This window comes from Panthera uncia (assembly GCF_023721935.1).
Source record: "Panthera uncia isolate 11264 chromosome C1 unlocalized genomic scaffold, Puncia_PCG_1.0 HiC_scaffold_4, whole genome shotgun sequence".
Taxonomy (NCBI): domain Eukaryota; kingdom Metazoa; phylum Chordata; class Mammalia; order Carnivora; family Felidae; genus Panthera; species Panthera uncia.
Genome location: NW_026057585.1, coordinates 80044390 through 80060772, shown reverse-complemented (window position 1 = coordinate 80060772; position 16383 = coordinate 80044390). Strand labels below are relative to the sequence as shown.

At 47.9% G+C, this 16383-nt stretch overlaps 1 protein-coding gene and 1 long non-coding RNA gene across 5 annotated transcripts in view; one reads left to right on the top strand and one right to left on the bottom strand.

Annotated features, from left to right (window-relative positions):
* The window catches only part of AZIN2 (antizyme inhibitor 2), a 37827-nt gene extending 30057 nt beyond the window's left edge, over positions 1–7770 (top strand). For 3 of the 4 annotated variants that reach the window (XM_049617548.1, XM_049617549.1, XM_049617546.1), the window contains 2 exons: positions 4564–4778; positions 7411–7639. In XM_049617548.1, the coding sequence (XP_049473505.1) occupies positions 4564–4778; positions 7411–7549 (354 nt within the window). In that variant the 3' untranslated portion in view covers positions 7550–7639. Of the gene's footprint in view, positions 1–4563; positions 4779–7410 lie in introns of all 4 variants that reach the window. The other variant, XM_049617547.1, reaches the window with a different exon arrangement.
* Positions 4435–5857, bottom strand: LOC125912802 (uncharacterized). Its single transcript, XR_007454837.1, has 2 exons — positions 5587–5857; positions 4435–4976 (listed from the first exon to the last, which is right to left on the bottom strand). It is a non-coding gene; the product is annotated as an uncharacterized LOC125912802 (long non-coding RNA).
* Positions 7771–16383: the final 8613 nt, after the last annotated feature.

Sequence of the window (16383 nt, the reverse complement as noted above, 5' to 3'; positions counted from 1 at the left end):
ATCCAACTAATATATATATATATATATATATATATATTAGTTGGATGAATCTTGGGACTGTAAGTTTCAACAACAAAAAAAGCAAGTTGCAGAGATTATATACTCTATAATTTCATTTACATAAATTTCAGAAGTGTACAAAACTAAATACTATGCTTGTGGAAAACAAAGCAAGAGAATAATGAAAACAAAATTCAGGATAATGGTTACTTCTGGAGGGGTTAGGGAAGTGGCATGTCACTGGGTGGGCCACGCGGGAGTTTCAAAGATATTAGAAATTTTATATTTCTTTAGCTGGTGGTGGATACACAGATATTCATTTTATCATTTTTCTTTACATCTTACACATGGTATAAATATTCTTTTGTAGGAATTAAATATTTAACAAAATTGAGTCTATCATTATTGCTTATTAGTATTCTTTGATAGGCTCACATTTATTCTTTTATCATGCCATGTCTAACATTCAGAAAAATATCTTGGGGGTTTTAATTAGTAGTAGTCTACTTAATCTATTAAATTGGGAAGAATTCTCTTTTTTGCTTTACTAAGTTTTTCCAGTTAAGAGAGTGTAGAGCTCTTGTATTTTATTTCTCTCATTAAGGTTTTATTATTTTCTTTGAATAAGTTATTGTGGCCCAAGTACATCCAAGAATTTAATAACGTAATGCTTTCATTACTATTGTGAATGGAAACATTTCCCTGTGTTTTTGAGCTGAGATAATGGCTTGCATGCCGAGACTCCTTCATTTCCTCTAATAAATTACCTCCTTCCCTTTGGATCTTCCAGGTAAGCAAACATGTTATCTGCAATGTGATATTTTATTTTTTTTCATTTTCTATATACTATACCTTTTAAAATATTTTTTTCCTAATGGCTATTAGATGATATATAAGATAGGAATGGTGACAGAAAGGTTCAGACTTGGAGTCAGAAGACATGGGTCCTGACTTTACCATATACTGGCTAAGTAACTGACCTTAATCTCAGCCTGTTTCTCTGGTTTCTTCGTCTGAAAAATGAAGGGCTGAACTTAATTACTCAGGTTGCTTCTGGTTCTGAAATGAGGCCATTCTAATGTATTTCCATTAAGTTAGAGTTGCCTCTTTATTTTAAATAGTTTCTCTGCATTGTGGGGTTTGATTTTGTTTTGTCTGTAGTTTTAATCAAGAATAGACGGTATAGGCTATTGAATGCCATACTGACATGTACTAGGAAAATTAGATTTCAATTGTAGATCTGTATTTTCCATATTATGATGAAGTCAGTGTTCGCCTTGCTCATATTGTCCCTGCCTTTCATACAGAGGCAAATTGTCTATATTGTTCCATATTGAAGGAAATCACTGAAGGTGATTCTTTGACTAGGAGGGCAGATTTGGTTAGTTACGGTTTCATTTCAGATTTTCCTGTATGTTCATAAGTTAAATTGTGACCATATGTTTTTGTTCTGCTTTTTCGCCTTTTTGTGTGCTGCTCTTGTTCATTCCATTTTTTTCCTTTTAAAATATTTTTGTGTACTTTATGTAGAATAGGGATTATTGATTCATTCTTTAAAAGTTGGGGAATTATGTGAGAACTCCATCAGGGCCACTAAACATTTTAAGTGTTTGATCTTATTTCTTCTGTGGATCCACTTACTTATTGGGCCTCTTTGAGGAAGGCAGCCCATTGGTGCAGCTAGGAGGCCCCTTGTCCAGGACCACTCGGAGTTCTTCTACTAACATCCTCCAGAATCTGCAGCAGGTCACTTCTACTCTCTGACTTTTCCTATCCGTAAAATGGGAATTGCAGCTGCCTCTCAGATGAGCTGTGAAGTAGTGGTGGGCATGCTCTGCCCTCTCACAGAGGGGGGCCTCGTAGCATATTGGGCAGCTGATATTTTTACAGGTGCTTGTCCATTTCCACTCAGTTTCCAGACTCATAAAAAGAGCGAGGACTTAACAAGTGTGTTGCCACATGCTTTTGGAATATTTATTTTGCACATTTTTTTGTTTTTGTTTTTTTAATGGCTTAAAATTTTTTTTAAGTTATTTTGAGAGCGAGAGAGAGAGAGAGAGAGAGAGAGCACAAGTCGGGTGGGGTCAGAGAGGGAGAGAGAATTCCAAACAGGCTCTTGGACTACACTGATAGTGCAGAGCCTGACGTGGAGCTTGAACTCACAAACCATGAGATCATGACCTGGGCTGAAGCCAAGAGTTGGACGCTCACCTGACTGAGCCACCCAGGTGCCCCTAAAAAAATGGCTTTAAATGGCAAAAGGATAGCTTTGCATTATTCCCTGCGAAGTTAATTTTTTTTCCCCACTGATTTTTTATTTATGCCACTAATAAGAAGAGAACTCATTATAATGCAAGTGTGTCTTTTCTTTTTACTTTATTGTGAAAGAACCTTTGGAACCTCTTTTCTCAGGATCCTCATAGATCCATATATAGAATTTCCCCCCAAAAGCTTTAGAAATTAGCTTAATGTTTTTTAAGAAGTGGAGCTAAGGGAAATACTTCAGAGCAATTGAGATCAATTTTACTTATTAACAAAAAGCTCATAAACAAGAACATTAAGTTATATGAACAAGGATATATTTGTCTCCCTTTTTTAGAATATGAACTTCCCAGCCCCTAGATCAGAGCCTGGCACATAGTAGGTGCTCAATAAGTATTTGTTGAATGAATCAATTAATGAATATAGGATAGTTTGAATTTCTGACTTTTAATATGTGCATGTTTTTCTTTATTAATGAGACTAATGGCTTACTAACTTCTCATATACATGAATATTTTTTCTGCCTATGGAATCTGTGGCTTTTCTTTCTCAATTTTATGCATTCCTGCTGCTGGCTAAGGAATTGAAGCACCTTTTCTTTTTCCTCACTGGTCTTCTCTACTACCTCCTTCTAGACTCTGGATGGCTTCTATTCCTCTCTCCCTTCCTTCCTTTCTCTCCCTTTCTCTCTCCTTCCTTCCTTCCCTTTCTCACCACTCATATTTGCTATTCATTCATTTTATTTATTTTAATTTTTTTCTTTCTTAATGTTTATTTATTTTTGAGAAAGAGAGAGACAGAGCATGAATGGGGAGGGTCAGAGAGAGGGAGACACAGAATCCAAAACAGGCACCAGGCTCTGAGCTGTCAGCACAGAGCCCGACACAGGGCTCGAACTCATGGACCGCGAGATCATGACCTGAGCCAAAGTCAGACGCCCAACCGACTGAGCCACCCAGGCACCCCTTCATTCATTCATTTAAAAGATATTATTCATAAAAGCACTTACTATATGCCAGATTGCTAGGCATGGAGGAGACGGTGGGGTGAACAAGGAGGTCATTCATGATCTCTGGGGTCATGGAACTTATAGTCTGACAGGGAAGACAGGCCTGAGCAGATACATTTCACAAATACCTAATTATAAATTTTGACAAAGGCCATGAAGGCAAAGTTTGTGGGTGGAGCATGGAGCTTTAGCAAAGACTTTCACGAAGCCATTGTAGCTGAGATCTGAAGGAAAATTAGGAGTTGGTGGCATTCCTCAGGGAACATCATGGGGTGCGCTGGGGCTGGGGGAAGGGAAACGGGGTTTCCCTGGGAGCCCAGGGCAACTGGAGTGACTGGAACATGGCACAGCAGGGATGGACAAGGGGACTAAAAGGCAGTCAGGGTTTGCTCACGTCCATCTTTTGGTCATGACTTCTCCTCTAGGACCTGCCTGGCAGGATCCCACACTGTGACAAATTGCACTGGTTGTCAGCAAATGGTCTGTGTTACAGAGTTCTTTCCTGGATTTTTCAGTCATTTAAGAAAAAAACACTTTATGTAATTGGTGGTTGTGTCTTTGGGCAAGCCACTCAATCTCTCAGAGCCTCAGTTTTCCTGAATGGGAGGAATTTCTGTCTACCCCATGGGGTCCTCTGTGACCTCTGCCAGGCCACCCTGTGATTATCTGTTGGAGGCCCATCTTCCTCCCCTGTCTGAGAGCCCAAGGGAGGGTGGGGTCTACTCACCTATGTACTTCTGGCTTCTCCGATGGGGCCTGGCATGGCAATGAGAGCAACTGGGAGGCCTTCATAGAAGAGGGAGCCCCAGGGCTGGGCCCAGAGGTCAAAGTGGATTTGAGGAAGGGGGAAGAGCTACAGAGGTTCGGAAAGCGGCAGATATGCCAGTGAAGACTAAAGCGAGGAGGTGGTAACAATAACAATAATGATAGCGCTACCTTACTGGGTCCTTGTCATATGCCAGATACTGTTATGAATGCTCTACATATGCTCACTTATCCTTTCAGTAACCCTAGGAGATAGGTACTACAATTATTCCCATTTTACAAATGAGCAAACTGAGGCACAGAGGGATTAAGTACCTTGCCCAAGGTCACACAGCTAGTAAGTCTTGGAGGCTGGCTTTAAGACCAGGCATTGTGGCTTCAGAATGTATAAGGCAATGAGCGCAGAGAAGCTGGAGGGCCTTACGTGCCCATCCAGTCTTTATTAAACTGGTTATGGGAGCCATGGAAAGCTTTTGAGGGAGGAATGCTAAGGCTGCGCTCAATGTGACTATCCCTGTCTCCTGCAGAAATCATCCATGGAGCAGCCCCTGTACAGCAGCAGCCTGTGGGGCCCTGTGGTCGATGGCTGTGACTGCATAGCTGAGGGCCTGTGGCTGCCGCAACTACACGTAGGGGACTGGCTGGTCTTTGAGAACATGGGCGCCTACACTGTGGGCATGGGTTCCCTCCTTGAGGGGGCCCAGACATGCCGAGTCACATATGCCATGTCCCGGGTGGCCTGGTAAGGGGGCCCTGAGAAGGGGGTTGGGGAGGAGAAGGGAACAGGTAGGGAAAGGGGGTAAATCTGAGAATTGAGACTGGCTTGCATGTAATCCAGCTTGACAAGTAGCTCTTGGCTGCTGATTCCAAGTGAGGCCTGCACTTGGCACCTTGCCATGGCCATGAATGAGATGGAGCCTCCCCTGAGGAGCTCAGCACCCTGTGAGAGACACAGACAGGTAGACAGGCACTCCTCATAATACCGGGGGGCAAGGCTGGGCTGTGGAACCTAAGAACCCTCCCTGATGCCCAGACCGACTTCCCCAAAGGAAAGAAGATAGTAGATGAATGGGAGCTAGCCAGCAGGACGCAGTAGGGGGCTCCAGGCAGAAGGAACAGGGAGTGAGCATGCTGCCTTCAAGAAACTGAGGCTGGCTGTGGCTGGAGAGGGAGCAGGGCTGGATCTGGGAAGGGCCTTGAAAGCCGAGTGAAGGGCTTTGAGCAGTGCAAATCATGGACTGATTTGAAGTAGGGGAGTGACGTGGTCAGGTTTGGATTTTAGAAAGACCACGGTGGCTACTCGGGGGGGAATAAGGGAGGACAAGGGCAGATGTGGACTGAGCAGACCAGTTGGGTGGCTGCTCTGTGGCCCGGGAAAGACTTGCCTGCTGGCCGAGCCTCACAGGAAATGCACACAACACTAGCCCTGCTTGCCTCACCGGGCCAGTGCTGGGATTCAGGGTGGCAAGGGGGGCACAAGGCAGACAGAAGTCACGTTTGTTGAGCCTGTCAGGCATTAGGTCAGGAATCATATGATTATTTCCTCTCACCTGCACACAACTCTGCGGGATCCGTGCTATCACAGAGAGTTTTGGTCAGTGGTGAAGAGCCCCCTTTCGGGGCTGGGAGATGCCTGGGGAGGCAGGAGCAGTTGGGGGGACTTCCATGTTGGGCCTCAGGAGTGAGTGCTGCCTGTGTCCTGGGGGACACACTAGATGCTTGAGGGACCCCCTCCCCCCAACAATGTAGCAACCCTCGCTTGATGGGGCGCAGCATTAAAGTCACATTTCATTCATCCAGTCAACAGTCCTTGGTTGTACCTCCTCCCCGCAAGGGCACAGGATGGACTGATGCAGCCATTGTGACCTCAGGGATATTGTGACAAGGCCTGAAACAAACTTAAAAAATCTACCACACAGGCCTCCTTATCCCATCCCAGCTCCACCTTAAGCAAACAGAGGAGGTTGTGGGGAGTCAGTTTATTCATTACTAGAAACAAAAAATTTTGATGTATTAAAATGACCATGCCGAAAAATTCCCCATATCAAAGAAGTCCCGGCAAAACATCCTGCTTTCAAGCCTGGCTCTGTGCTGGGCCCTGGGGGGAAAAGAGCACCTTAGCACGGTGACCTGCACACGTGGACACTGGCGCAGAGGGCAGAAAGGTACTGGGGAGTGAGAGACGGCAGACTGGGGAGGGGTGGTCAGGGCTGATGGGTACGGAGGAGGCAGCCAGGCGCAGGAAAGCTGAAAGGGAGCAGTCTGGGCCGAGAGATGTGGGGGCTTGAGTCCAGTCCATTCACAGAGCTGCAAGTAGTTGTGCCTGACTGGAGTGGCCTGTGCGGAAGACTAGATGGAGGAGGGCCTTGCAGGTCCAGGTTGGACTTGATCTTGAAGGCAGTAGAGAGCCACTGATACTTTTTAAGAAACGGGACCAATCCGTTTTGAGCGATGAGGAGACAGACAGAGGGTGCTTGGCCTGGGGAGCCTTCCGCCAGAAGGGAACAGCCTGATCACCAACTGCACACATCAGCAAAGAGGGAGGCCCTCCTGCAGGTGGGAGACTAGACTGAGCAGCGTCTGAGAGCAAACAGAAGCTGATAATGACTCAAGGACAGGAATTTGCCTCCTGGAAAGACGAACCTGGGCCTGAATCGTGTGGTGGCAGGAGCAGAGCAGGGAGGCCGTGTGGCCCCGGCTAGAGATGGTGGCAGCACTGGGAATGGAGAGAGATGGGTGCCTGTGAGGGAATTCTGGAGCTGGGTTTGGCAGGGATGGACTGGGTGTGAGAACAAGATTCCCAACTTGTGTCTGAGCAGCTGGTCAGATGGAACAGCCATTTATCAACCTGGGTAGGTAGGTTCGTAGGGATTTTGAGAGGGGGCAGGAGATGATTTTATTTTTTAAAGTCCTAAGCCTGGGCTATAAAGATTGTGGGATTTAGATGGAAACAGTTGGGTTGAATCCTAGTTTTACCACCTTCTAAGGATGTGACCTTGCGCAGGTCACTTCTCTCTGGGTCTCAACTTCCTTACCGGTAAAATGGGGATAATAATGCTGCGCTTATATGATTTGGGGGAGGATACAATTAGACACTGTAAGTAAAGTGCCTGGCACAACGTCTGGCGTATAGTGTGAGTGCTCGATAAATGTGGGTTCCTCTCCCCTTACTGTGGAAGTGGACCATAGGGGAGAATAGAGCGGTGCGGGGAGAGTTCAGCAGACCTGCCCCACTCCTGCCCTAGGCTGGGCTCTGGGGCCCATGTGGGAACCCTATACCGAGGGGGCTGGGTCTTCTGGTGCAGGGGCCTTCAGGAGCCTCTGGCCTGTGGGCCCCATGCTGGCTGCCTCCAGTGCCCCTCTCTTGCCTGCAGGGAAGCCCTTCGAGGGCAGCTGCTGCCTGCAGAACAGGACGAGGACACCGAGGGCATGTGCAAGCCTCTGTCCTGTGGCTGGGAGATCACAGACACCTTGTGCGTGGGCCCTGTCTTCACGCCGGCGAGCATCATGTGAGCGGACCCCGTTCCCCCCCACCCCTGGAGAACTCTAGCGGGGCCGCAGAGATGCCTCTGGGAGACTTGGGGAAGGCAGCAAGCAGGGGCACCCTCTGGCCAGGACTCTGGTGCTCACTCTGCTGCCCCCCATGCCCCACCTGTAGTGTTTCTGCCCTGTAAATAGGACCAGTCTTACACTCACTGTAGTTCAAGTATGCAACATAAATCCTGTCCCTTCCAGCTGTGTCTGCCTCCTCTGCAGCGCAAGGGGCCTGGTCAGCCAGGTGTGGGGGTGTTCTTGGGGGTCTCCCTTGGTCTCCTTCCTACTTTGTAAATATGAAGCAAATAAATATTTAGGTGTTTTTTTTTTTTTTTTTTTTTTTAATACTTCAGTGGAATCTAGCAGTTCAATTCACAAAGCAGCCTGGGCTAGGCCAGGGCCTAGTCCACCCTACACTGATGACCCCATGCCCTCTGCTTCAGTCCTGACCTGGCTGCAGTCTCTCCCACTGGCACCCAGCTTCTCCGACTCATCTCCTTCCTCTGCATAGGCCGTGATGCCTGGTGTCATGAGGAAGAGTGAGCTGTTAGGGTTGAGGTAGGGGTCAGAGCTGCCTGCCACCCTTCAGCCCTAGAGCTGCATCTCCTGACTGGTGAGGGGCCTCGGTGTGAACCCAATACCCAGCCTAAGGCCTGGCCCAACACAGGGGCAACTGAATATCTGACACAGCTCTGGAAATACATACCAAAGATAAAGAGCAAAGAGATGGGTGTTTGAGAGGTCTTGAGGAGACTTGCACCCTTACTCTCCTTGCAGGTCTGCAAGGCAGTAGGAGTAATACAAATACATGGAGGTTGGTGTCACTTACTCAGGCAGTAACTGCCATAACAGGGTAGCCCCGGGGCACTGCCACATCCAGTGCCAGCGGCCCTGAGAGTGATGTCTTCTCGACTGGAAGTCTATCATCAGAATAAAGCCTCCTTCACACTGCTAGGGTCCCAGGCTATGCACCCGGGGTACGTGAGTTGCTTAGCAAAGGAGTTCAGATTTAGAGTTCCCCTCGCTGCTACAGGGGATTCAAAAGATTTTTCTTCTGCAATTAAAAACCATTAAAATGTAATTCACGTGCCTTAAAATCCACCCTTTCAAAGCACGGAATTCAGTGGTTTTTAGTATAATTCACGGAGTTTGTACAACCATCACTACTGTCCGATCCCAGAACATGTATGTTACCTCAAAAAGGAACCCTGTGCTCATCAGCATTCACTCCTCTTTTTCCCCTTCCCCAGCCCCTGGCAGTCACTCATCTACTTTCCATCCCCATGGATTTGTCTGTTCCAGACATATTAATAATGTTTTTATACCTTCACTTGAGCTTCTTTCTGGGTAAGCCTGGTATGTGGGTTGTTGTTGTTGTTGTTGTTTTCCTCCCCCACACCGCCAAGCAATTCTCTGACACCAGCTGGGTATCCCACAGTTCAATTCAATTCTGACACTATCTGCTTAGAGATCACTTCAGATCCCATAGGTTGAGGGCTCAGTCCTAGAAGACTTCCTCACTGCCCTCCCCCCCTTTCAGATACCAATCACCAAGTCCAGGCTGTGCCTTGTGTTTGGACCAACAGGCTGTAGATTGGAGGTCCCAATGACTCTCTTCCTTGGGTTCAATTAATTTTCTAGGATGGGTCACAGAACTCAGGGAAACACTTTACTTCCTATATTCCTGGTTTATTGTGAAAGGATGTAACTCAGGAATGGCCAGAGGAAGAGCCGCACAGGGCAAGGTGTGGAGAAAGCGTGCACCTCCCTCCCAGCACCTCCATGTCGCACCAGCCTGGAGGCTCTCCAAACCCTGTCCTTTGGGTTTTTATGGAGGCTTCATTACCTACACGGGACTGATGAAATCATTGGCCACAGGTGATTGAACTCAATCTCCAGCCTCCTCCCCTCCCCAGAGTTTGAGGGTAGGATATAACAAAAGACACCTTTGTCACTCTCATCACTTAGGAAATTCCAAAGATTTTTAGGATCTCTGTGCCAGGAATGGGGGTGAAAACAAAATATACATTTATTACTGTAAGTCATAATATCATATCTCGTCATCCTGTCTCAGCATCTCAGCCAGTCCTGGGTCCTGCGTGTGGCTCTGAGGTCATCTAATGAGGCAGTGTGTTCTGAGTGAACTGGGTGCTTGTCAAAAGCAGAGATATCTTTTCCAGGCTTGGCCTACTTTTTGATACTTTGACACTAAATAGGCTGACAGGACACCAAGAGATTCAGGGACCAATCAGAAAGGGTCACTCTACTGCCCCTTAGTTATTCACCCACAACCAGGTTTTACATATTACCATGCCGGGCTCAGCCCTCGTCTATGAGGCCATTTCTGAGACTTCTGTTTTGATGCCCAAGCAGACCTGGACCCACTCCTGCTTTTTTGGAGGAAAGGGAAGGAGAGGGCAAACATAGGTTCTTCTGCTGGAAGCGGGTGTCTGCTTCCAAAGGCAGCAGATGCCCTGCTAAGACCGCTGGCTGCAGTGAGATCTAGGCCTAACTCATTACCTTGTCTGAGGCAGGTTCACTGGGGAGATGCGTCTGTGGCTTTTAAAGTGACAGCAGCTGGCAGGGAGTTTGAACAGATTTCTCACTGGAGCCTTTCAAAAGGTTTCATGTTCCATTTGCTGCAAGAATGTGTGAAACTTACTTTTCTGAGAAAGCTATACAGAGAAGTTGATGTGACTTACTTGGTAATAAACAGTCATTTCTTTTCAGTTGTTTTTGTCATTTCCATCTTTTTTTGTGTGTGGAAAGTATTAAACACGTGGAGAATGTTGAGGGCCTTTCAGGCCTGTACAGGGGAATCTGACCGGGGTCTCCTGGAGCCTGGGCTGCACAGGCATTTGCCTCCTTTGAGTGCCTCCCTAAGCAAGCCACTGGCAGTGAAACTGCGTGCCATGCTGGCTGCCCCAGAGGTCACTTTCCTGGTGGCCTCTCCCAACCCCATCCTGCCCTGGGACCTCACCTAAGGGACACCCTCCTCTCAACACCTCCCCATAATCCATCTGTGCCTCCTCCCGTGGGCTTACTAGCTCACTTACTTACTCCGGGAGGTTAATAGACCCGCTACTGCCACTCCTGGAACAAGCTGTCACCTCTCACCCAGGGACTGGCCCCCTCCTTCCCCTCCACTGTCCACTCTACTCAGCACTGGATCCAGTCACCCCTGATTCCCATTTCATCAAGAATAACATTTAAAGTCCTTGTCCAACTTCTTCTCTGGCTCCCTTTCCTCCCTTATTCACTACTCCCCAGACATACTGGCTCCTCTATTCCTCAAACACTCCACGCACGGCACCCATGCTGGGCCTGCATTTACTGCCCCCTCTCTCTGAAATGACCTTTCCGGGTTATCTGTGGGGCTCACTCCATTCAGGTTCTACTCCAATGTTTTCCCCAGGCAAGGGCTTCTCTGATGACTCTTTAGAAAAGGCCCTTTCCAGGCTCTCTCTTCTCCCTTAACTGGTTTTATTCTTCACAGTACCTATCAGCACTCGACACACTCCCTTACATGTTGGTCTGTGCATCATCTGTCAGCTCCTCCGGAATGTGAGCTTGGCAAGAACTTTTATTTTTTTCACTGCTAGGTCTTCATTACTTAGAACAAACTAGGTGCTCAAAAAGTATATGTCAAATGGACAAGTGAATAAACATAGCAACTTGACCTGTCTGAATATGTTTCCTCATTTGTCAAATGCGCCTGCCAAATTGCCCTCAAAGGGTTACTGTGAGGATTAAGTAAGAAAATGGTATAAAGCACCCAGCTCAGGGCCTGGCACATCATTAGGTGCTCAGTAAATGATGTTGAAAGAAAATTCCTTGAGTATTTACTGTGGCCATGCCCTGCAGTGGATGCTGGGGATGCAGAGGAGTCCTCACGGAACTCACAGGGCAGTGTGGTCATAGAGAAGCCTGAATGAGAGTAAGGAGTCTGATCTTAATTCTGTAGGCCGTAGGGAGCCCCACATGATTCTGGAACAGAAGCATGACAGGACCTCGGAAAAGATAATTGAAAGTATATTCAAAAAGATCAGAGGAAAGAGACCTGGTGGGCTGGTGGTAGCATGCACTTCCTTCCCCCGACAGCCTGGTTAAGGGCCCAGCCAGGGAGCCTTACAGAGGTCCAAGGGACACAGTTGTCACCTCTGTCTACCCTTGTCCTAGAGGGAAACTGTGGCTCTCTGGGTGTCATCCCTCCCCTTGGAAACAGACCTGCCCGGGCCAGCTCATTCCAGCTACAGAGGGACCACAGGGAAGGCAACAGGATGGGAGTTCCCACTCAACACTCTGCTCCATTTTAAATTCCCTTCCTGGCACCTCTGGAACGAGCAGCTAAACCTGTACAAATTCAACCAGCAAAATGATTCGATGCAGCTTCCTAGCAGTCAGAGGTATCTTTCCGAAATCTGAATCTGATCTTGTCAGTCCTCTGTTGAAATCCCTCAGTCAATCCCCACTGTGATGCCAATAAAAGCAAAATTGGCTGAGATCTCTGCCTACCTCACCAATCTCATCTGCCACTCTGCTTTCACCATGCTCCGGCCTACTGGCCTCTTTTTAGTTCCTCACAATTACAGGGTTCTTTCCTGCCTCCAGGCCTTTGCCCTTGCTGTTCCTTCTGCTTCTCCTGGGCTGACTCATTCTCATTTTAAAGGGTCACCTTAAATGTCACCACCTTGGAAAGGCCTTTTTGAATACCCTCTACAAAATGGCCCCCTGTCCATGTTAGGTGAGGTCACATTTTATAAGAATTAGATCCTAAAGGCATTATTTTAGGTAAACAAAACAAAACCAAAACAAAAAACAAAACACCACCACATCAGGATTGTCCCTGAATATCCTTAGGAAGCTATCCTATTGGAGATAATACACCATTTCCTTTATTTCTGTTCCTCTGACATGCCAGGCACCATTTCTTTACAGCCCCAAATAGCTCCATGATCTCTTTCTCCCCCTCCTTCAGGTCTTCGCTCAAATGTTACCTTCTCAGTGAAGCCTTGCTCACCACCACTCTTTAAAAACTAACATTCCCACCCCAGCATTTTGTTATCTCTTGGTACCCTTCCCCTTCCCCCACCCCGCCCCATAGCTCACCTTCTGACATACTATACCGTCTATTTGGAATTAGGCTCTTAAAGGCACAGATTTATTTTGTTCACCGCCCTGTCCCCAGTGCCTAGAACTGTGCCCTATACATAGCTGTTCCATAAATAAGTGCTGAAAGAAGGAATCTTTCAGATCTCAGCGTAGGCACCTCTCCCTTTTCTCCTCCTCTGTGCCTTGGTTAGGTATTGCTTTGTAAGCATTCATAGTATCCTCTATCTAATCATACTAAAGAGCGGTTGATCACAAGGTAATTTTTGTCTACTTTTTCTTCTTGCCAATCTGTTAACCCCACAAAGATATGGAGGATCTCTTAATTGCCAGCGTCACTTGGAGCCTGGATTTGTGCCTGTAGGCTAGGTGTTTAGTGTCTTTTGAATAAACTAGTTATGGAGGGCGGGGCGGGTGGGCATCTGGCCCCTTCGGCTCAGCTCCAGAGCAGCCAGGACCCTGCGGAGGGAGGGTCCTTAGGAAGGAAGGCACACACGGTGCCACAAGAGCTCTTTCTGCTCCTCCACTTAGCTAGGTGGCCTTGGCCTAGGACTGCCAGATAAATCTGTATTCAGACAAACGACGGACGCTTTTTTAGTAAACGATCATCCCGTGCAGTATTTGGGATACTCTTACAGAAAAACGTCACTTGTTTATCTGAAATTCAGCTCTAACTGGGCGTCTTGCATTGTATTTGCTAAAACTGGTAATCTTACCCTCTCTCTGGGTTTCGTTTTCCCCATCTGTGAAAGGGGGTATTTCTGGGAGACCAGCCTCGGGCGGCCCCCCAGGCGGAGGAATGCTCCCATAGGGGCTGTCCCTCCGCTGAGCCGTGTGGGAGCGCGCTGGTCTCAGGGGAGTTTCTCGCTGAGTGAATACGCGCAAGGCCCTGCCTGCAGGAGCTCGGTTTTCTCACTTAGCACCAGTCGAGGGCGGAAACGATTCCGCCAAGGCTTCAAGGAACACCGAACGCACGGCTTCCAACCGCGGCGTCCGCGGATTTCCGGTGGCGTGATGTCACTTCCGTGCCAGACAGCCTCCTAGGCTTCCAGCCCCGTGCTATCGCGCCCTCTGCCGGCCCGGAGGAGAAGCTGACTTCACCAAAGGGAAGAGAGAGCGGAGTCCATTGGTTGAAAGACGGACGTTGCTACCAGCCTCCACCAATGAAAAACCAAACCTTTGCCGCGGGCGGGGCTCCCACAGGAAAGGGGTCAGGCCGGGACGAAAGCGGCGTGGGAAGGCGGCGACCTGGTCTCGGCCGGGCTAGAAAGGCTCAAAGTAACACCGGAAGTGGGCATGTTACCCACCAGCTACTTCCGCCTCGCTTTACAAAGTGGGAGGGTCCTAGAGTAAAAGGACCCGGGATCTGTAGGGTGCGGGGAGGCTTGTCTTCAAATTTCCTCTATGTCTGTTCGTTTCGTACCCGAGAGGGTCACGTGATGAGTTCACGCAGAAAAACAGGGGCTTTGAACGAAATCTTGAGCCGGAGGCCAAGGTGATTTTACATTTTGAAAGAATAGAGTGCTTACTGTGTGCCATGCCCCGCCCTCGCCCCTCGCTCGCTTTATTTCATTTCATCCGCGCAAGCCTGTGAAGTTACTTTGACAGGTTCCTACCCCTCGCTGCCTGTGTTGTAATCCTGGTTCTGTCTGTTATTGCCTGTTTCCTGGGGCAGGTTCACATTTTGTGCCACAGTTTCTGCGTCTGTGAAATGGCATAATTGTCCTTACCTCATACCGTTGTTCTAAGGATTAAATTAATGAGCATTTAAAGCGCTTAGAACTGCACCTGACTTGCTAACCATAGCAACCATTTAAGTTATTTCCATTTACAAGCTAGGAGACCAAGGCTTAGATAGGAAGTAGCTTGGCTAGCACAGATAGTAACTAGTGAAGTCAGGTTGGGGCCTCAGCAGCAGAGGTTCGCAGACGTTATTGTGACTCAACTCTATCTCTGGGTCTTACATTCCACAGTTCAAATTCCTAGGAAGAGAGAATCTGAATAGATAGTTTAAATCAGGTATGTCTATTCCTGGGTCAATCCATTAAGGACTCTTTGTGAGCTGCTTGCTGTACATTTCCTCCCTCTACCCTCCAGCCTTTATATTCCTAAAGGGAAGTCTGAGTTCTGTAACCTCTAGGAGTCAGCAAACTTTTTCTGTTAAGGGCCAGATAGTAAATATCTTATGCGTTACAAGCCATACTATCTCTGTTACAACTGTTCCGCTCTGCTGTGTACAGTAAAAGCAATCAGAGACAATACATAAGTGAACGGATATATGACTATGTTTCAATAAAACTTTATTTGTAAAACCAGGTAGTGGGTCATATTTTGCCAACTCCTACACTGTACTTTCCGTTTTTGCCTCCTATACTATCCTCTTCCACCATTCTTCCAGCAAGCTGCTAGTCATTCTTCAGTTCTTGGTTCAGATGCCACTTCTTGGAAATTTCCTTAACTCTCCTTCCCTGTCTGGTTAATGGCCTCTTCTCTATGCTTCCACAAACTCCTGTACCCCATCCAAGCCTTCTCATTGTCATTGTTCTGTTCCAAGCACTAGATTACTAGTCTGGATCTCATTTATCATTAAGAACCCAGCACCCAGCACACCTGGGTATCATTGGATGGGTGGAAGGAGCCGTGAATCTGTGGCTGGCGGACAGTCAGAGCAAATGTTTGAGATCTTAGGGCAGTGGTGAGAATGCTGGGCTTTTGTATTAGGTGTGTGAGACCCACTCCCTCTTTTTGTTGCTCCTCTGAATCCCAGAGCTCAGGCAGTGGGGTAAGATAGAGGAGAGGCTCCAGGTTGGACAGGGGTTCGGGGCCCTGGCAATTTCCATGCCATCCAGGCTTTGCCTGTCAGGGGCTTAGGCCATGTTCCCCAGAAGAACCATGTAATAAGCAGAAACTCCATGACCTCAGGAAAGCAAAGATGATGTGGGTGTTTTAAGATATGACAAGTGGAAAATTCCAAGTACACTAAGCCTTGGATAATCTGATAAGCCAGTGCCCAGTTGGGATGAAATCAGGTATGCTCTCATCCAGTCCCTGGAGAAAGACTTCCTGCCCTTGGTGAGGTTCCCTGTGGAGACCCCACCAGGCCAGGGAAGGGGGGTTCCCAGAGAGATAGTGGGCAGCATGTGGCCAAGGGCAGCCTTGGTCTCATAGTCACCCAGAGCCACAGTTACAGGGGCTGCAGAATGGGCTTCCTGACCTGAGGGTTTGTGAGTAATGTCCAATAGAACCTGGACAAGGGCACAGGAGACTATGAGGCCATACAACATGGTTTCTTCTCATGAGAGGATTTCTTCTCTTGACTTAAGGGTCACATATATCACACCTTTGGGCAATGCAGATTTGATAGGGCTTTTCCCGAGTGTTATGCACAAGGAGACTGAGAATAAAACAGAAATGGAAACTCCTCAGTCTTTTGGCCCTTCAGTGGCTTACCTGCGCCCCTGATGGGGACGGTGGGCTGGGGTGGGCGGCCCAAGACCACTGGGAGCATGTCTTCCAAAACATGCAGCTGAAGATCAGCAGACTGGATGAGGAGAACAGGGCTGGGACAATGATCACTGCAGGCTGCAAGCCACCCACGTGTGGCCAAAGGGAATGAGAAGTCAGGGCAGGGGTAGCAGACTGCTCCCAGGGGCAGGCAGTGCCCCTGCCCTCGGTAGCTGTGCCCACAGAATATTGGGGTCCCA